Source organism: Saimiri boliviensis, chromosome 2 (assembly GCF_048565385.1).
Source record: "Saimiri boliviensis isolate mSaiBol1 chromosome 2, mSaiBol1.pri, whole genome shotgun sequence".
Taxonomy (NCBI): Eukaryota; Metazoa; Chordata; class Mammalia; order Primates; family Cebidae; genus Saimiri; species Saimiri boliviensis.
Window position 1 is genome coordinate 27,993,961 of NC_133450.1, and position 19,807 is coordinate 28,013,767.

At 40.9% G+C, this 19,807-nt stretch overlaps 1 protein-coding gene across 15 annotated transcripts in view; it reads right to left on the minus strand.

The window, feature by feature from the left end:
• Positions 1–19,807, minus strand: part of TTLL5 (tubulin tyrosine ligase like 5) — a 280,545-nt gene that overhangs the window by 232,959 nt on the left and 27,779 nt on the right. For all 15 annotated transcript variants that reach the window (XR_012516125.1, XM_039469444.2, XM_074392954.1 and 12 more), the window contains 3 exons: positions 14,989–15,071; positions 6,468–6,537; positions 5,847–5,931 (listed from right to left, as the gene is read on the minus strand). Coding sequence is in view for 14 of the 15 variants with exons in the window: in XM_039469444.2 (XP_039325378.1) it covers positions 5,847–5,931; positions 6,468–6,537; positions 14,989–15,071 (238 nt within the window). In the remaining variant the exon portion in view is untranslated. The remainder of the gene's footprint in view (positions 1–5,846; positions 5,932–6,467; positions 6,538–14,988; positions 15,072–19,807) is intronic.

Sequence of the window (19,807 nt, forward strand, 5' to 3'; positions counted from 1 at the left end):
ACCACACACCTAGGATATGTACTATAGCCTCTTGCTCCCAGGCTACAAACTGGTACAGCATTATACTAACTGAATACTGTAGGCAACTGAAACACAATGGTAAGTATTTGTGTATCTAAAAATAGAAAAAGTAATACATTGTGTTATGATGTTACAATGTCACTAGGCAACGAAATTTTTCAGCTCCATTACAATCTTATGTGACTACCATAGTCTATGTGGTCCTTCTTTGACCCACTGTTATGGGGCACACAACTACATGACTGCACTTAACCTAATGCAGGCCAACATTTACATGATTGAGTCTTGAATCTCCCTCTTAATGACATCGAGATTTAGGAAAGTTCTCATGACAGATCTTTCAGGCCTTGACCTTCAAGCTAAGAAAAGGTAGAAGAGTTCTTTTCTTTCGTTGCTAAATTTGAAACCCTAGGTACAATTTTTTTTTTTTGAGACTAAGTCTCACTCTGTTGCCAGGCTGGAGTGCAGTGGCACAATCTCAGCTCACTACAATCTCTGTCTCCCAGGTTCAAGTGATTCTCCTGCCTCAGCCTCCTGAGTAGCTAGGATTACAGGTATGCACCACCATGCCCAGCTAATTTTTGTGTTTGTAGTAGACAGGGTTTCACCGTGTTGGTCAGGATGGTCCCGATCTCTTGACCTCGTGATCCGCCCACCTCAGCCTCCCAAAGTGCTGGGATTACAGGCGTGAGCCACCACACCCGGCCAACCCTAGGTACTATTTCACAGCCTAGATTGATGAATATAGAACTATTTGACGCCGCCCCTCCACCTTTTTAATCACAGTGAAAACAAATACAAATTGTCTATATTGACAGTATATTTTGACAATAAATTTTTAAATCATAAGTTACATTTCCTTTTTGCTTTCAAATGTTTCTCCCTGAGAATCAAGACAATGGTAATAATGTGTCTAAAAATCTGAATGTCTGTGTGAAGAAAAGATTTCAATGTTCAGCATATGGTAGGGACTTGGTAAACACGAACTGAAAGTGCACTGGAATTGCTTGCTCCAAGATCTTTACCAATATGGAACCAAAACAAGAAGGAAAGCACAGAGAGTTAGTGGATCTTTTAAACTCTCTTCTCCTATTCAAAAACTAATTTGTTCTTCTAAGAATATGACCCCACATATTCATTTTGTTTTTTCTGTCCCGCTGACTTCTTAAAAACTTTTTTTTGATACCATGTCTTCTTATGGTCATAGTTATAGGCAGTTTAGATGCAGAAGTTTAATACCCTCTTTGGTAGTTACATTTTCTGACAAATATTCACTACGAATGTACAAAGAAAAGAGAAGACCAGCCCCGAGGAGACCCTCACTGTGGCACATTAGCTACCCTTCAACAGGTGTAGGAACTTTGAGCCAGAGAAGCCTGGATGACGAAGAGACAGCACCTCAGGCAGCCTTGCCAGGAGCCACTGGGTTTCATCCTGGCCTGACCCAGAAAAATCTTATGGAAGAGAACAAGAGGCCCAAGAGCTCTCTGATCTGCTGTCAACCAGCTGCAGCCGGGAGACTGCCAAAGCGCTGCAGTGACGAGGCAGCGCCCTACAGAGCCGTCTGGGAGGGGATTACCAGCCTGATCCCTTGTCTTTAGAGCCAGAAATGACTCAAACTTCACAAACAGCAAGGGCCTGCCAGCGAGGGTGACAATGAGCACTGGAAAGGGTTTTCTCCCCCTTGTTGGTGTCTCTTCCCCCTACTTGCTGCTGTGGCAGATTCTGGACTGTGTGCAGCCTGTGAGGTAATCTGAATTCCTTGGCAACCAGCAAGTACCTGAATTCTTTCAAAACCACAGGAATCCAGCAGAGAAAAGGTAAATATCCCTGCGGAGCCAGTGTTAATTAGCAAGGAAGGCTACTGAAGAAGGAACTGGGGGTGGGGAGAAAGAGAAAGGCAGTACAAATGCTTCGGGGTCTTTTCTGAGTTTCCACTGAATAATACGGCTGAGGCAGAAAAAAAGCTGTTCCAACTGGGACCTTCCCAGAGTCCTCTCCTCCCGCCTCTGCCGCATGGGTGGAACTCAGCTCCCTGGATGGGTACTCACATCTCCCCCCGCCGCCACAAGTTGCTAGAGCTGCCTATCTTTGGGTCTCCGGCAACATATTTGGTTTTTAACTCCATTTTGTTCTAATGTTTTTTGAACTTTTTATTTTTTCCTGTTTCAGTAAAAATCTGGCTGTTAGCTTCATCTCAGAAAGGGCTCTGTCAAATCATCTAAACCCAATACTGGATCCACCTAAAGCTGTAAAATCCAGGACAAAATCTTTTTGGATTCCACCTCTGACAGGAAAAAGAATCTACACCATTTTGGAGCACCCCTCTGTGGAAATTGAGTGTCCCCTGGTGGCACAAAACAGCAACATGCAAGTAAAATTCAAAAGCACAGGGGACCTCTGAGGGCTACTGTGAGAATCACAGAAAGTTGCACCCAAATAACAGGGGGACAATTTTAACACATCTTCAATATTTTACCCACACATAAGAAAACAGAGTTCTCCCACATCATATGTTAATAAAACAGTAAGGACAACTGAAAACACTAATCTACAAAGAAACTAGGGTTTTCACAAATTTAATTTTGTGTAAAAAAATTTACACAAAATAACTTATTTCACAAAACTGTCTTGTGTAATGAATTTAATCTATCACCTACCATTAATTTGAGGTCCAAAACAAAAGCGATAGGGTATAAGAGAATTCATCCTAAGAAGGAAATGAATTGTATTTGCCTCCTGTTCTATCTCTTTAGTAAAGATTATGGGTTTTTTTGTTGAGCCTCAACGTAACCCAGTGATCTCATCCCAAACTGAATGTCTTCAGTTATGTCTACATAAAATACATGTGGCCCAAGATTAATAAAAGCTGCAGATCCGGAGATGCTACAGACTATCGACACAGTTGAACCGACTCTCAGGATTACAACGAAGCAAGTGAATGCCAAGATACATAATGAGTGACAACACAAGAACTTAGGCCACTAGGTGCGGTGGCTCACGCCTGTAATCCCAGCACTTTGGGAGGCCAAGGTGGGCGGATCACGAGGTCAAGACATTGAGACCATCCTGGCCAACATGGTGAAATCCCGTCTCTACTAAAAATACAAAAATTAGCTGGGCATGGTGGCATACACTTGTAGTCTCAGCTACTTGGGAGACCAAGGCAGGAGAATCTCTTGAACCAGGAGGCGGAGGTTGCAGTGAGCCCAGATGGCGCCACTGTACTCCAGCCTGGTGACAGAGTTGAGACTCTGTCAAAAAAACTTAGGCACATTGAAATTACTGCATAGAACAATGTGCCTTCACAGGACTCCAGCAAACAGTGCATCCTACTGCCATGCGTCATGCTTTTGTAAAGCTTCAATAAAACTTTTATATTCATTTATACTTTCAGGTAAACCTAATGAAAGCCCTGAAAATTCATGTTGTTTTCTGGTTCCACTTGGTCTGAGTTTTTGAAAAGCTGTTTTTCTAATCATTCTGAGAAAAAACATCCATTGACTAACATATATATATATATATATATATATATATATATATATATATATATAAATTTTTTGTTTCTGCTGGAAGCAAAAGAAAAGGGTTTATACTTAATTCCGTAGATTCTGACTTCCAACACACAACTAGTAGCCAAAGCACTGGAATATTTGTAGTAAATTCTATAATAAACCTTGGTACTGTTGTTCTCATGTTGTGCTCTGAATCAGAAAGATCTTAAAATTATGCCAAATTTTACCCATAGAGAGGGCTATTATTATTGTAGGTGAAAATATCTTTGGAATATTAAGCAAAACATACTGGTTTAATATCCTTGAGAAACAGTGAAGCACAACCTTGATCTCTTTTCTCTATTCCCAAAGTCCAATTTTGGGCAGGACATAATCAGTTTCTTATAATCTGACACAGGAGAGAAGTTATGGTAAGGATAAGCCGAGGAAGGAGAATGATAAAACTTAGAAAAGAGAGAGAAAGCTCAGAAGTCTCATATTATAAAGCTGAAATTCCTCAGCATCTTGCATATCTGAGAAGTTAGGAGTGTATTTTACCTTCATTTTCTTCAAATAATATAGGGAATAGACATTTATTTTTTTCATGAGATGGGGTCTCACAATGTTGACCAAGCTGGTCTTGAACTCCTGGCCTCAAGCAATCCTCCCATCTCAGCCTCCCAAAGTGCTAGGATTACAGGTCGGAGCCACCATGCCTGGCCGGGAACAGACTTTTATACCTAATTTTGTAAAGTGATACTTCAAAGCATGAGACCACATGTATCTATAAACATTATAGACAATTTCTTTCCTATGAAAACCTGATTAGAGCTAGTAGTCACTTCATGTTCAGATGTCTGGTTCAGCCCTTTATCTAATAACTGGGAGATGTTTCAGTTCTTCCCTTTCTCAATTTTCAAGGAACGGAGAGGCCAGATCTAGGGAGTTTTTGTAGTCTTCAATGTTCCCAGGGCTCAAACTCAAAATCTTGGTTAAGAATACGACAGGACTTATAAATGCTGCCACTGCCACCTAGAGGTGAATGGAACACAGAGCTCCACTGGCTAGAAGGTTTGGTTAGTCCGAAGCTTTTGTATCTCACTGATTTCAAGTCATGGGATACATCTGAAAAAAACTAAGTCTCTAAAATCATTAAAAGTCCATTCTAAAATAACAGTTGTCAGAGTACAACAATATTTGTCAAAGCACCTGTACATAAATAAGCAGCCATCTTTTATCCATGGTATTTCCCATCTTCCAATTGCATTTTCTAAAACACAGAAACATACACAGACCATGATTTTTTAGCTCGTTGTGACCACTCACAGATGCAAACCACCTCCTAAACTGCTATGGTCTATAACAAGCTTGCCCAACGTGAGGCCCGCAGGCTGCATGCAGCCCAGGATGGCTCTGAATGCAGCCCAACACAAATTTGTAAACTTTCTTAAAATATTATGAGTGTTTTGCAATTTCTTTTAAGCTCATCAGCTATTCTTAGTATTAGTGTATTTTATGTGTGGCCCAAGACAATTCTTCTTCCAATGTGGCCCAAGGAAGTCAAAAGACTGAACATTCCTGCCTTATATCAAAGGCACTATGCATAAAAAGAACTTCAGGGCAAACTGGTTGGTTGATACAAAAATTCAGTATTGTTGGGGGAAAGTACATAGCATAGTAGTTACACACTTATTTTAAAAAACGTAAAGAGTTTATGATGACAATTACCTGTAAAATTCTGTGGCTATGGGAAACAAAACTTCAAAATATTACAACTTGAACCTAAATCTCATAGGTCACATTACCTTAAAACTTAGAAAGCACCTCAACAAAAAGAGAACAATGTATGTACAACCACTGTAAAGTAACTTGGATGTTAAGGGAAAAAAAAAACTAACTTCTAAATGGACACGAAATATTTTGACCCCTGAGCTCTGGAGTCAGATCCATGAGTTCAAATCCCCATTCCACTTCTCACACCTCTGAATCTGTTTCCTCAACTGCAAAAATGCATCAACTAAAAGGCTGTTCTGAGGATGAAAATAAATTCCTGGCATATAAATACCACATGATCCTGGTTCACTGCTGGTAAGATGTTTATGCACCTTACCTGTGGACATGCATTGAGACTATAGACAAATAAGACCAATTTCTGAAGTTCTTTTTATGCATAGTGGCTGTGATGTTATAGAGCACAGCAGATGAGGAGGTGGTATGCATCTGTAAGCAATAATGACAAGTGAAAATAGCATGATCTGATTTAATAAACTTGTTAACGGGTCCACTTTTAATATATGCACCCAACCCTTCTGCCCCAAAACAGTTTCTTACCTAGCCAATCCTTCTTCATAGAGATAGATGACAAGAGGATCATAGGAAGTCACGAGCACATAGAGGCGGACGTCAAACTTGAAATCTAAAAAAAAAAAATTGTATTTACAAAAAAACCTAAGATAATTTTTTTCCTGTTATAAACAACGAAACCAAGAAACATGAAAGAAAGAACATTCCTCCTCTCCACGTGAAACATATACTGCCCACATACCTTGCTTTTTGAGGATAACTAATAATTACAGAAATGTACCATATACATAGTATGTTATATATATAGTACCTAATAAAAACAGTATAATGTATATACACATTAATATAACTGTAATGTATATACAGTGTCTATGTGTGTTTGTCATTTTCATACACATTAATTACTGCATAATTTTCATACATATATTAATTGCTATATAACCTATAAAACACTTTCTCTTATATTATCTCATTTCACCTTTAAATAAATCCCGTGAGATAGGTAAGGAAGTGGCTGCCTTTCTGGAGCCACACATGTCAAGAATTTCACAACAGTATAATAAAGACTTATAAGAGAAGGTTATGAAAAGCTTAAAAAGTTTAGCAAAGAACTGGCCCAATTTAGTCAAGGGCCTAATCACAACTTACCATCTATGAGCAGGGGGTTGTTAATGTAACGGGAGACCAGAATGTTCTCTTCCAGGGAAATCTGGTTTGGCTATTGAGTAAAAAGAAAGAATGAAAGAGTAGCAATGCACAAGAACCCTAATTTACAATGAGGGAGCAAAGTGCTTAACCTTTCAAGAAATGATAATGTGGAAAACTAAAATTCTGGTTAAAGTTTCCTCCAAGGTACCCACATATTCAGTTGGCCATATAACATCACTTTTATAACATTACAGGCATCCAATTACAAGGCAGGAAAACTAAATTTACCCAGCACCTCTCACATAATAAATACAGCCTAAATAGCTTTAAAGATGTGTATACATCATATTAAATAGTTACATGCCAAGAAAATAAGAGCCACTTTAAAAATCAATAAAAACTTGCTTTCTCCCCAATGTAAAGTATAATGGAAATTTAAAAATACTACTACTGTTCTTAAATCAAGGTTTTTATTAAGATGTTTAAAGAATTTACAGATCCACAATGGATCCTAGCATTTCCTCTGTAAAATGAGATAGGTGTTTGATTCACTTAAGGAAATTTGCTAAGCAAGCGTATGCAAAGAGTGAATAAGATCTTTTAAAGATGTCTTCAATGAGAAAAAGTTGTTTATACAATAAATAGAAAGAACTGTTGGACACTGTATACGGCACTGGGGATACCACGATGAAGATAACAGATATAATCTCTGCCTGGCCAATTTAAGATTCAGTAAATCCCTATCCCTGAAAAGTTTAATGTTTAGGTAGACGAACAGCAAAATACGGAATTTAAAAGAACCCAAAGCAGCATTTCTGTAAATACAAGACGTGAGGTTGCAAAGTTAAAAGTGCAGACCAACTAGGTAGGACCAGTCAGGGAAGACTTGTCCTGGAAGAGTAGATGCAGAAACAAGGGGTGAAGGCTGTGAAGCACATGGTGGAGAAGAAAGGAGCCCACCATGGGAAGACGGCATGCAGCAAGTCCAGCAGAAAGGAGGGTGGCCGATTCACAAACCTGAGGCTAAAAGACTGAACTGGGAAATTGTGAAAGGAATGGCTAACAATGAGGAAGGAGGCACCCCACTGGCAAAGGGATCTGAACCCCTGGCAAAGGGATTTTATATTTAGCATGGTGGGAAGCGGGAAATTATTATGGATTCTAGATTAAGGAAAAAACAAGATTAAAATATCTGGGGAGAAAAAAACCTTCATGTGTGATTAGATGAAGACAGAGAAATCAGCTGGAAGTCACCACAATCCAAGTAGGACAGAAGGGCTCCAAAAGGGAAGTGGTAATAATGATTTGGTTGGTAATAGCTACAGTCAAGGCAACAGAATTAACCATCAACATCTGCAGAAACAAAACTTAACAAATGCACTAAACATGCAGATGTGCCAAGTGCTGTTCTGAGTCTGTTCCCAGGATTATTTCATTTAACCCTCACCCAAACCCACGAGGCAGGTATATCACCATCCACATTTTATAGATGAAAAAGGAATCAGAGTGGGTTAGGGACATGCTCAAAGTCACACAGCTAATAGAGCAGCAATGGAATCCAGTCAGTCTTCCTCAGAAGCTTAACTTTGAGGAATTATTCTTACCTCTTCCCAATATTCTGCTCTCAAATTTAATTGTCCCCCAAACTCAAAAGTTTGTCTTTATAATAATGCATTTCCTGCCCCCAATACTACAGTTTTTCATAAGATAAGGACACTTGTGATCTGTAACTCTACACAGAACCACTATGAGCAACTCCCAAGCCAGAATGATGAGATTCTTCTCTCATTTCCCACTGCTGCTATCTCAGTCAGAACAGTTTTCTCAAGCCATCTCTATGCATCATAGGAACACAATGACATAATTACTGATACATCCCTAATGAACTTAATCGCCCATCCCATTTCCTGACTCCCTTACATTTCTTGATCAGCTTCTCACAAGTGGTATCTCCATTTTGAATCAGCTCAGTGAGAATCCATGCAATCATTCTCACTGCTGCAGGCTATGTTGTAAATGTAAAAGCAAACAATTGCACCTCTCTTCCTACTGAGTAGCACCTATAGGCTACAACAAATATCTAGTCACCCAACTTTGCTCCACAGCAGAGAATGTGCTGATAGTGGTCATCATCCCGTGACACATCTAATGCCCATGCCCATTTCCTCTCTTCTCTTGCTCACCATACACATTGATTCTTTGACTTACAGATAACAAACCCTTACATTATTTAGTTAACTTTACTATTTCTTCTACTGTCTTTATCTCTCACTTCTATCTGCACTGGAAATTAAAGTGTAAACTCCTAGAAAAAAAAGAAAGGTTTGGGTATAGTTTCTTTGCATAGCGTTACAGACTGAAGAGCAACTAAGAAAAACTTTCTGGTATCTTCAAGCCTGTTTCCTTTTCATCAATCCCTAGTTAAACCATTTTTTTGTTTTGTTTTTTTGTTTTTTGGTTTTTTTTTTTTTTTTGAGACGGAGTTTCGCTCTTGTTACCCAGGCTGGAGTGCAATGGCGCAATCTCGGCTCACCGCAACCTCCGCCTCCTGGGTTCAGGCAATTCTCCTGCCTCAGCCTCCTGAGTAGCTGGGATTACAGGCACGCGCCACCATGCCCAGCTGATTTTTGCATTTTTAGTAGAGACGGGGTTTCACCATGTTGACCAGGATGGTCTCGATCTCTTGACCTCGTGATCCACCCGCCTCGGCCTCCCAAAGTGCTGGGATTACAGGCTTGAGCCACCGCGCCCGGCCAAACCATTTTAAATTATTTCAATTCAAAGCTCAAAGTGCCTCCCAAAGTATGCTAAAGCAGGAATCTGAATTGTTGGGAAGGTTGAAAACACATCTTACTTTTTTTTTTTTCCTTTTTTTTTTTTTTTTGAGACAGTCTCGTTTCTTCACCTAGGCTGGAGTGCAAAGGCGTAATCTCGGCTCACTGCAACCCCTGCCTGCCAGGTTCAAGCAATTCTGCTGCTTCAGCCTCCCTCCATAGTAGTTGGGATTACAGACAAGTGTTACCACGCCTGGCTAATTTTTGTATTTTTAGTAGAGATGGGGTTTCACCACGTTGGCCAGTCTGGTCTCAACCTCCTGGCCTCAAGTGATCCACCTGCCTCAGCCTCCCAAAGTGCTGGGATTACAAGTGTGAGCCACCGTGCCCAGGTGGAAATACATCTTTCTAACTGGACCTTAAGATGAAAGCTCACGGTATGCAAGTCATTGTAAAGGAGAATGGTTAAGAGTGTCTATGCCGGAACCAGCCGTACCTGAGTTGACTCTATCACTTACTAAGGAAATAGTAACTACCTCATAGGGTTCATACATAGATTAAATGAGATTATGTTTAGGAAGGTCAGTGGCAGGCTCAATGAAGTTGTTATTATTACTGCAAACTTAACAGTATATATGTGGTTCTAATTGCAAAGCCCCAAGCTCAACAGCATTTATCACTACCTGCCACACGCCATTCTAGTCAGAATACTGAGTTATTATGAAAATTAGGAGATACGTAATAATTAGGAAAATTTCTCAAAAGCTTTTAAGGAGTGGGCCGGGCGCGGTGGCTCAAGCCTGTAATCCCAGCACTTTGGGAGGCCGAGGCGGGTGGATCACGAGGTCGAGAGATCGAGACCATCCTGGTCAACGTGGTGAAACCCCGTCTCTACTAAAAATACAAAAAATTAGCTGGGCATGGTGGCGCGTACCTGTAATCCCAGCTACTCAGGAGGCTGAGGCAGGAGAATTGCCTGAACCCAGGAGGCGGAGGTTGCGGTGAGCCGAGATCTGGAGTGCCATTGCGCTCCAGCCTGGGTAACAAGAGTGACACTCTGTCTCAAAAAAAAAAAAAAAAAAAAAAAAGCTTTCAAGGAGTGACAACACAGCAGGCACTCCCAAAATACTTGCTGAGCAATTAGATAAACAGAGGGAACCTAAGATAAAAACATATAAACAGAAGAGAGTACAGCATTATATTCACAAGTATAGGAGGGACTAGAGTGCCCTAACACTCTCCTAACATATGAACATCTCAGAGAGTGCATCAATACTGTATTTACCACAGATAACGGGCTGAGACAAGGGTGACTAAATTTGACTTCCATAATTAAATTCAATACCTTAATCGGAAAACACCCGTTCTTTCCCCTCCTGGATTTGAATACACTAAATTGGGAAAATATGGCATTTAGTCATGGTTACTGAAAGAGTGGAGCAAAAAAACAGCTTTGTCCTTTTATGCTGTACTTCTAGAGTGAAAGAGCACCTCATTACCAGATCAGGTTAGCCAACCAACGGAGATGCTTCCATCTGTGGTCCACACTTCTCTTTTCAGTGTTAAAGTAATGCTCTTGCTATCCTTTATCCTGCTCTTGTAATGGTAAAAGGTGCTATTTGCAGAGAGTTTCCAAAAGGTTATGACTACTATAGGGAAGTTTTAACAAGTGGCCCTCTTACTCCAGTGGGAAGACAGGGGAAGGTATTTTCATTTGGGTCTCACACTAACCCTATCCCCCCTGCCTAAATCCCTCACCCACTCACATGAGTTCTGCTCCCAGACCCTCCACCTCAGCATTCCCTCTCCTCACCCTCCTGCTCAAGTATAAAAGGAAAGCAGGCAGCAGCCTTGGAAAGAGTTACTTCATCCAGTTGGCTAATGGGTCACATATTCCATGGGAAAGGATCCAGGTATGGAAAAGAGGGAATGGCTATGCCTTCCGTGTAAGGAGAGAGAAGAGTATTAACAACATGATTTGCAGGTCTGGGTAAAAGGTGGTAAAATTTCAGTTTCAGGGTGAAATGGGAGTATTTTCCCATCGTGTCCGCATGTTGCCAGCTCCCCTCATGCCTGCTGGCATCTTCCCAGGCTTCTGTCTGGCACCTCCACTAGATATCTAAAAGAATCAGACTCATTCCAAAGCTTCACAAAGAGGGAGGGGGAAGGTAAAAGGTCCTGCCAAGTACTTTGATCTATGCAGGGGGTCTCAAGAGATTCAGGCCAGGGAGAGGTGGGAGGGAAAAACACTTACACAGCCTGCCAGACACATTCTCTAAAGACATGTCACCCCTTTGAGATTCAGCATCCAGGGAAGAGTTTGGGCACAGGGTTCTCGGTTCCACCAAGGAAAGTTTAACTTTTCTATCCTTTATGATGTTAGCTTTAAAATAACAAATCACTACGGCAAAAGAGCATTCCGAAAGAAAAGAGTCCCAGATGAGCTGGGAATAGATCCTATTCTTTTTGACTCATGTCTAAGAAAATAAAAAGCAAACTCGTACCATAGCTGACTTTCAATAGCAATTCCATTTGGCAGCTAAAACCCAAACCCAATCTAGTGCCGTCTATGAGATTCAAACAACACTGGAGCTCCTGGAAGGAAAAGCTGTTGGAGAGGGGACTTCACATCAAGGTCAGAGCAGAGGCAAGAGGAGACAGAGCCAAGGCATATGATCACGGCCTTATGTCACAGGAGACTCAGGGTAAAAGGCCTCCAGAGTGGCCTAGGCCAGGTACAGAAGTTGTAGCCAATGCCTGGGGCTGTAACAGTTGCTCTATCAAAACCAGATCCTATATTTATTTGGCATGAAGGGTCTGGCCATCATTATTTACTGTACGGTTTTGAGTCCAGACTGAATTTAAGGACTTTCCAATATGAAAGATCACTCAGAAAGTTAGTTTCTACACATATGGGAAACAGTTCAATGTGAAAAGACAACTGGGGAATTTAAGATGGGGTTTTGGTCCCACATATAACATATCTACCTCCCCCTGACCTTTCAGAGTTCCAGTGGAAAGACAAAAAATATTTTCAAAAGAATGAAATGTTATCAAAGCTACAAAAAAGTAAAAGGAACCAGGCAAGTCCAAACGTTTAAAGAAATCCTAAAAGACGGAAAGCAGATGGGATCATGTTGAGAAAACAGAGCAGAGGAAGTTCCAGCCCAAAATATCAGAGATAAGAGTGATCTTCCCAAGGAGGCTCCTGCAAATTTCCAAGCTTGTAGTCAATAAACATGAAGATCAGGATCAGCCAAGGAATACGAATTAGATAATTAACAAATAGCATTTGGAACAGTGAGACCAGTAGACTTGTGGGTGCAGGGATCTGATAGAGAAGAATGAAACTTGAGGCTACTTTATCCCCAATACACACAAAAAGGAAAACAGAAGAAAGGTAGCTCTGCCCCAAATCACCAAATCTTCCTCTAAATTCATAACGTGGCCCACTCTGTTGTGGCAAGGTGAAAGAGGCATGCTCCTCACCACATCCACCTAAAGTGAAGCCTGACAGTCAACACATTTTGCCCTTACACAAAATACACAGTCAGATTCTTCCGGGGAGAAGCTGTTAGGAAAAGGGTCCTACACAACCACAGTAGAAACCAGAGCAGCTGCCAGTTTTATTCAGTCTGGTCTTTTGTTCATAAATATGGTCCAACACCTAAGGATCATCAAAACTGAGAAAATCCAATAGCAGGGGAAAAGACAATCCCAATAAAACTCAAGGACAGAAGAGAACTTTACAAAATTTCCACTGGTATCCTCAGAGGGACAGGCCGGCAAACTGCATCCATTATGCAACAAAAGCTTACTATTTGTTAAGTAAAAATAAATCAAGTCAGAATATGAGTTTCGGGAAATCAACCTGTGATATCCAATTTAAAAATACAGTAGATGAATGAACAATAAAATGGATAAACCTCAACCTGTGATCTAGAAGATAAAGATGGGAAAAGAATTAACAATGAGAGAAAAGTTAACATGAAGATCCAGAATACCTCAAAAAAGAGCTCTAAAAGTGGAGACAAATCAGAGGATAATTTTCCTTAAAGAAAAACACTAGTTTCCAGACTGAAAGTGCCTACTAAATGCCCAAGAGGAAGAATAAAAAACAGGTCCAGGTCTAAATACCGGTTAAATTTCAGAATCCCAAAGTATATCAGTAGCGGCAAATTCATATGGGTCTACAGCCACTCACTTCTTGCCTCCTTGAAGGAAAGAATTCATCTGAGGGGCATAAGGCAGAGTGAGAGACCGAGGCCAGTTTTAGAGCAGGAGTGAACATTTATTAAAAAGTTTTAGAGCAGGAACAAAAGGAAGTAAAGTACACTTGGAAGACAGCCAAGCTGACAACTTGAGAGATCCAAGTGCCGGTTTTTGACCTTAGACTTGGGGTTTTATACAATGGCATGCTTCCGGGGTTTTGTATCTCTCCTCCCTTGATTTTTCCATGGGGCAGGCTGTCTGCACGTGCAGTGGCCTGACGGCACTTAAGAGGGGCATGTGCAGTGTGTTTACTGCAGTTGTGCGCAGGCTCACTTGAAGCATTTTTGCCTTACCAGTCAAGTGTTCCTAGAGGAAGGGCATATACCAGTTAAACTCCATTATTTTGCTTCTTAGTGCACACGCTTGAGCCTACTTGTCCAAATCCTGAAATCTTATTGGGAAAAGGCTGATCACCGGCTTCAGGTGTTTTCTATTTGTTGGGAACCTGCCTAGCCCTGGCATCTGCTGCTACCAATTATTATTTTAGAGACACCAGTTTAACAACTGCATGACCATCACCTGATGATCACCTGATACTCCTTGGTGGTGGTCCTATCATGCCCTGCTCATGTCTGCCTAGCTACCTATTCCAGCATTTCCTCCCTCAAGAGTCCAAGAGTGTTTCCACTGAGTTTAAATTTTTTAGTCAACTTATAAAGAAACTGAATCATAGTTACTGAAGAGACTGTTATAAATGTTTAAAACGTAAGAATAAAAACTAATCAAACAAATGTGCAAGTGAGGGTGGGATGTGATGTAAGTGCAATAAATGCCAAACTGATAATTACCAACACAATGTAATATCAATGAAAGAAATATAAATCAACTAAAATTATTAGCTGTTATTATAAGTCTAGGGAGTGAGACCAGTAGGAATTTTATTTGCCATGTATATGCATTCAACTTAAGACAAGTTTTAATGAGAAGTTTGCAAAGAATCAAGATATTGATAGCTTTTGAAAAAAGAGGAGAAGAAATCAAAGGAAGAAGAGCAGAAAGAGGCTCTAAAACTTGCCTTGGTCTCTCACTCTGCCTCAGAAGGAAGGAGAAGCAGCAGTAGTAGCAAGGATGCCACACCAAATTAAGGTTCACTTGCCTGATAATCTTGAGAACAGAACCCACAGTTCTGCTCACAATAGACACACGTATGCTATCAATTAGTGCAGGTGTGTAGGAATTAACATCACGATATGCTAAAAGCAGAAAAGGTGCCTCTTTTCTGCTAACACAACAGGTTGCCCTCCCCCAAAATGTAATCAAGCGTCTTTGCAGCCGTGCAGTAACTGCTGGTGCAGGAGAAGATTCCTGCCAATAAGTATGGCAACAAGTCTATTCATACCCACCCTCAATTCAAATCTGAATGCAGATTTTAGAGGAACACACCTGCTCTTAATGAAATGGCACTGTATTAGTAACCAGCACAAAGGGTGAAGGAGCAAAGAACAAGTGAGGAAAGAGGTGTGCTGCATGCTTACATTGTTGATCAGGTAGACTCCTCGGCCCCTGGAAGAAGCCACTGGTTTTACTATCCAAGGTCCCCGGTCCTTTGAATATGAATCTGCTCAAAATATTGGGAGATTAAAAAAAAGGGAGAAAACAAAGAAAAAGAAGGCACTTGAGTTTATTATATCAACTTTCAACAAGAGTTATCCACTCAGGGAACCCATAAGCTTACAGATTTCTAAGCGTTGGACAGCAACAAAAATTACCTGTACTTTTTGAATTTGCCTTAAAAACAAAAACAGACGGAGGAAAGGACGGACGAGAAAAGAGGACGCAAAATCACCCGCATAATAATTCCTTCCACCGTTTCCCCTCTTTCCTGTTTCTTTTTCTTTTTTTTTTTTTTGGCAGGGTCTTGCTCTGTCACCCAGGCTGAAGTGCAGTGGTGCTTTCATTACTTATTGCAGCCTCAACCTCCAGGGTGCAAACAGTCCTCTCACCTCAGCCTCCTGAGTTGATGGGACTACAGGCATGGGCCACCAAGCCCAGTTAATTGTTTTCAACTTTTTGTAGAGGCAAGGTTTCTCTATTTTGCCCAGGCTGGTCTTGAACTTGTGGCCTCACGCAATCCTCCCACCTTAGCCTCCCAAAGTGCCAGAATTACAGGCAGAAGCCACCATGTCCGGCCTCCCCTCTTTCTTGAATGAAAAGATGAAAACAAAATAAGGCAAACATCTAGATGTTAGTCTATTACTGTCACAAAGAACCATCATGAATCTTTGAAATTCTCACCTCTGTTAACTGAAGGACCTCAGGCACACAGTGTCAATGTAAGCCAAAATCTAGATCTCGTAATACAGCTATTTTCCTTAAATATTTCTTCCAAGCTTATAAAATAAAAATTGCCTTAATTCAAGCAACATGCCAGTGGAGAGGAGGGACAATCATTTACCAGTGATTAAAAGGTGCCATTTGCTTCTGTTCCTTTCCCAGGTTCAGCTTTACACTTTAAATCCCTTTGTATCATGAAAAGAGAAAGCAGACAACTGACACTAAGACTCCCAAAGGCTTGCAAGTGGTCTGAGGGGAAGCAGCTCTGTCTTCCACTTAGGGAATGTCAGAAGTCAGTGGAGAGAAGCAGGGATAGAGCTCTCAGTGCTGCTGATTCTCACATCCCAGACTGGAGAGGGAGCACTAGTCCCAACTGTGCCTCTTCCACTTTTGGTGAACTATGTCAGGTGGCAGCAGTCATTACTGTTTCAAAGCAGAGGTGAGGTGAAAGATAAAAATGAAGAGATTTGCTTTTTCTTGGTATTTTTCTTCAATGAAAGAAGAGAGAAAGGGAAGGAGTAGTGTGGGGAAATAAATCAAACAAATGCAAATGTTACTGAGCAGACCTCACAAAGACTTCCTTTTTCCCAATCGCCTAAGTGCTCCAAGATATCAGTCCCATTTCATCTAGAATACAACGGCACAAACCTAAGAAAGTTCCCTATAGTTTCTGTTAATCTGGTTTTATTTATTAAGAGGCACGTCACTTTCTAGGGCTCCAGTAACAGAAAAAGACTTTCAGATACTGGAGTCCCGAAGTTTTGCACACTTCCCTCCACCCTGCATTCGGGCTTATATCAGGCAGGCCTTCAGAAGGAGCTCTCCAGGCTCAGCTCCTTTTCCCAGATGACTTGCCAGCAACTACTTGTCTCCTTTTCTTCCCTCTCCCTCTGACATGAGCCAGTCTCTTCAAGGCCTCCCACACAAACTTGACTTTGTCAATGTCACAAACCATTTCACCAGGAGGAAAAAAAGATCTTTTGTCCATTCTCTCCCGTCTTCCTGTGTATTTTCCCTTGATCCAGAATTAACAGAATTAGAAAAACTGTCATGTGCCACATAGAATTTAACTTTATGAACAATTCTACTTCTAGAACTGTATCCTCTAGTTCTAGTCACACGTGTAAAATATTGCATGTACAAGATTTTCAGTGCTGTGTTTTAACAGCAAAATATTAAATACACTACAAAGCATCTATATGAAGGGTCAGCAAACTATTTTTGTAAAAAGCCAGAAAATAAACATTTTAGGCTTTGCAGGCCATGCAGTTTCTGTGGCAGTTACCCAACTCTGCAGTTGTACCTTGAAAGTAGCCATAAACAATATGCAAACAAAGGGGTGTGGCTGTTACACAAAATTTTGTGTACAAACACTGAATTTCATATGATGTCTACAAGCCACAAAATGTTATTCTCCTTTTGATTTTTTCCTACCATTTAAAAAAGGCCTTAGCTTGTGGGACACACAAAAACAGGCAGAAGACCAGTTTCACTCAAGGGATATGGTTTGCAGACATCTAATCTACACAATGGAATATTAAGCAGACACACAAAACAAGAATGTCATTAATGAACTGATATGGAATGATCTTGAAGATAACCTGTTAAATGAAAAAAACAGAAACTGCTGGGCCATGTATGTTACATACACCCATCTGTTCATATACACAAAGTTATTTGCTAGTAAATGTAAAGAATATCTCTAGAGGGTATGTAAGAAACTAGTAACACTGATTATCTCTAGGGAAGAAAACTCGATGACTGAGAAACAAGAGGAAAAAGACTTTTCACTGATGATTATTTTGACATTTATTTTTTATCATGGGAATATATTACCTTTCAAAAAATATAATTTATATAATTTTAAAGTCCTGCTATAGAAGACATATTTATGGTTATATATGACAAAAAAAATTAAATCTCCGTAAAGTGAGGCCACTGAATATATGTATATGTATTCAGTTTATATATTTTTTCACTTTGTCATTTTCCCAATACTAAGCAGACAACAGAATGCCTGAGCAAAAAGGTATTAAAACAAAACAAAAAATAACAAAACTTTTCAAACCGTCACTCATTCAATGCCTCTAAGTATCTAATCTGTGTGAATCAGTCTGCTAGGTGTGGGGCACACAGCAGTGAAAAATACACTCTTTATCATCACGAAGATTAGACTAGCCGAAAAAACAGACATTGAACAAGTAATTACAGACACTGAGAGTTATAAAGCAGAAGTACAGGGTTTCATTGAAATGTCTAAGAAAACGACCAGGCTAGTTATTAATAGGCTCACTTACACCTATCATCCCAGCACTCTAGGAGGCTGGGGCAGGAGGATCCCTTGAGGACACGGGTTCAAGATCAGATTCAAGATCAGGCTGGGCAACACACCAAGACTGTCTCTACAGGAAATAAAAAAATTAGCCCGGCATGGTGGTGCCTGCCTGTGGTCCCAGCTACTTCTAAGGCTGAGGTGGTAGGATCACTTGGGCCCAGGAATTCAGGGTTATGGTAAGCTATGATTCCACCACTGCACCCCAGCCTGGGTGAGAGAGGAGGAGACGGGGAGAGGAGGAAATGGGAAGAGAGGGAAAAGGGGAAAGGAGCAGCGGAGGAGGAGAGGGAGAGGGGGAGAGGGAGAGGGAAGAGAAAGGGAGAGGAAAAGAGAGGAGGAGATGGAGAGAGGAGGAGGGAGGAGAAGGGGGAAAGGGGAAAGGGAGAGCGGGGAGACGGGGAGGGAGAGGGAGAGAAAAGGACCAAAGCTGTCTGGAGACAGGACCCTCTACTTTGTGAACAGAAGTCAATGCTTCTGGCCAGGCGCCGTGGCTCACGTCTATAATCCCAGCACTTTGGTAGGCCAAGGCAGGTGGATTACCTGAGGTCAGGAGTTCCGAGACCAGCCTGGCCAACATGGTGAAACCCCGTCTCTACTAGAAATACAAAAATTAGCCACGAATGGTGGTGCACATCTGTAATCCCAGCTAGTCAGGAGGCTGAGGCAGAAGAATCATGGCTTCAACGCAGAAGGCAGAGGTTGCAGTGAGCCAAGATCACACCACTGCATTCCAGCCTGGGTGACAAAGCAAAACTCTGTCTCAGAAAAAGAGAAGTTAATGCTTCTTCAGGTACTTTACTATCACTGAAATCTAAATGTTCTTGAAATTCTAAATATCGAAGACTTGTCTTTCATGCTAAGTTTTTCTCCTTGATTTGTGATATTTTCACAACAGGGATTGATTTCTTTTACAGGTTCTAAAAATGTGGGTAGGAAAAGAAAAATCAGAAGCAAAGGCTAGGCAGAGGGCTCAGGAGCCTCTGCTTCAAGATGAAAATGTACTAAACAGGCTCCACAATTCTTTCAAGTGCTTTCCAGTTCCCATAGTGGCAGCAAGCTTGGTCTACTAGAAAGAGCAATGAACCTGGAATAGAAAGATCTGAGTTCTAATTCCGGCTTTTCAAGTGTATGATTCTACAGGTAAGTTCCTTAAATCAACTAGTCTTACCTTTAAAATGAGATTTTTAAAATTTAGCCTGACTTGCTAAGATCTCTTATAATTCTAAAATCGTAATTCTACAAAGTTACCAATTGCTTTGAAATGTAGTCATCTGTAATTAATTGGCTGACATGAAAATTCACATGTTAGGATCATTTCTCAGTCTCTCTTACAACTAGAGATGGCTATAGAACCCAATTCTGGGTAGAGTTTTGCTATTCTGATACTGGCACCTCCCCATCTTTCTTCTTTGTTGCTTCCTTCCTCTTTCTGCTTAGAAAGCTGTCCCCTTAGGGGCAGTGGCTGGAACTGGCAACAGTTCCTTAGTCAGGGTCTTCAGGGTCACAGACCTCGAATTCTAGTCAACTAAATACTGTAACTGGCAATGACAGCACCAGGAGCGAAGAAAGGCCTGTGTGTCATGTATTCCCACCCCTACACTCAAATTACTGAGAAGAGTCTGGGGAGTACCCAGGCTTTCACATCTCTGGAGACAGTGATTGGTTTCTGGGTTACATCTTTACAG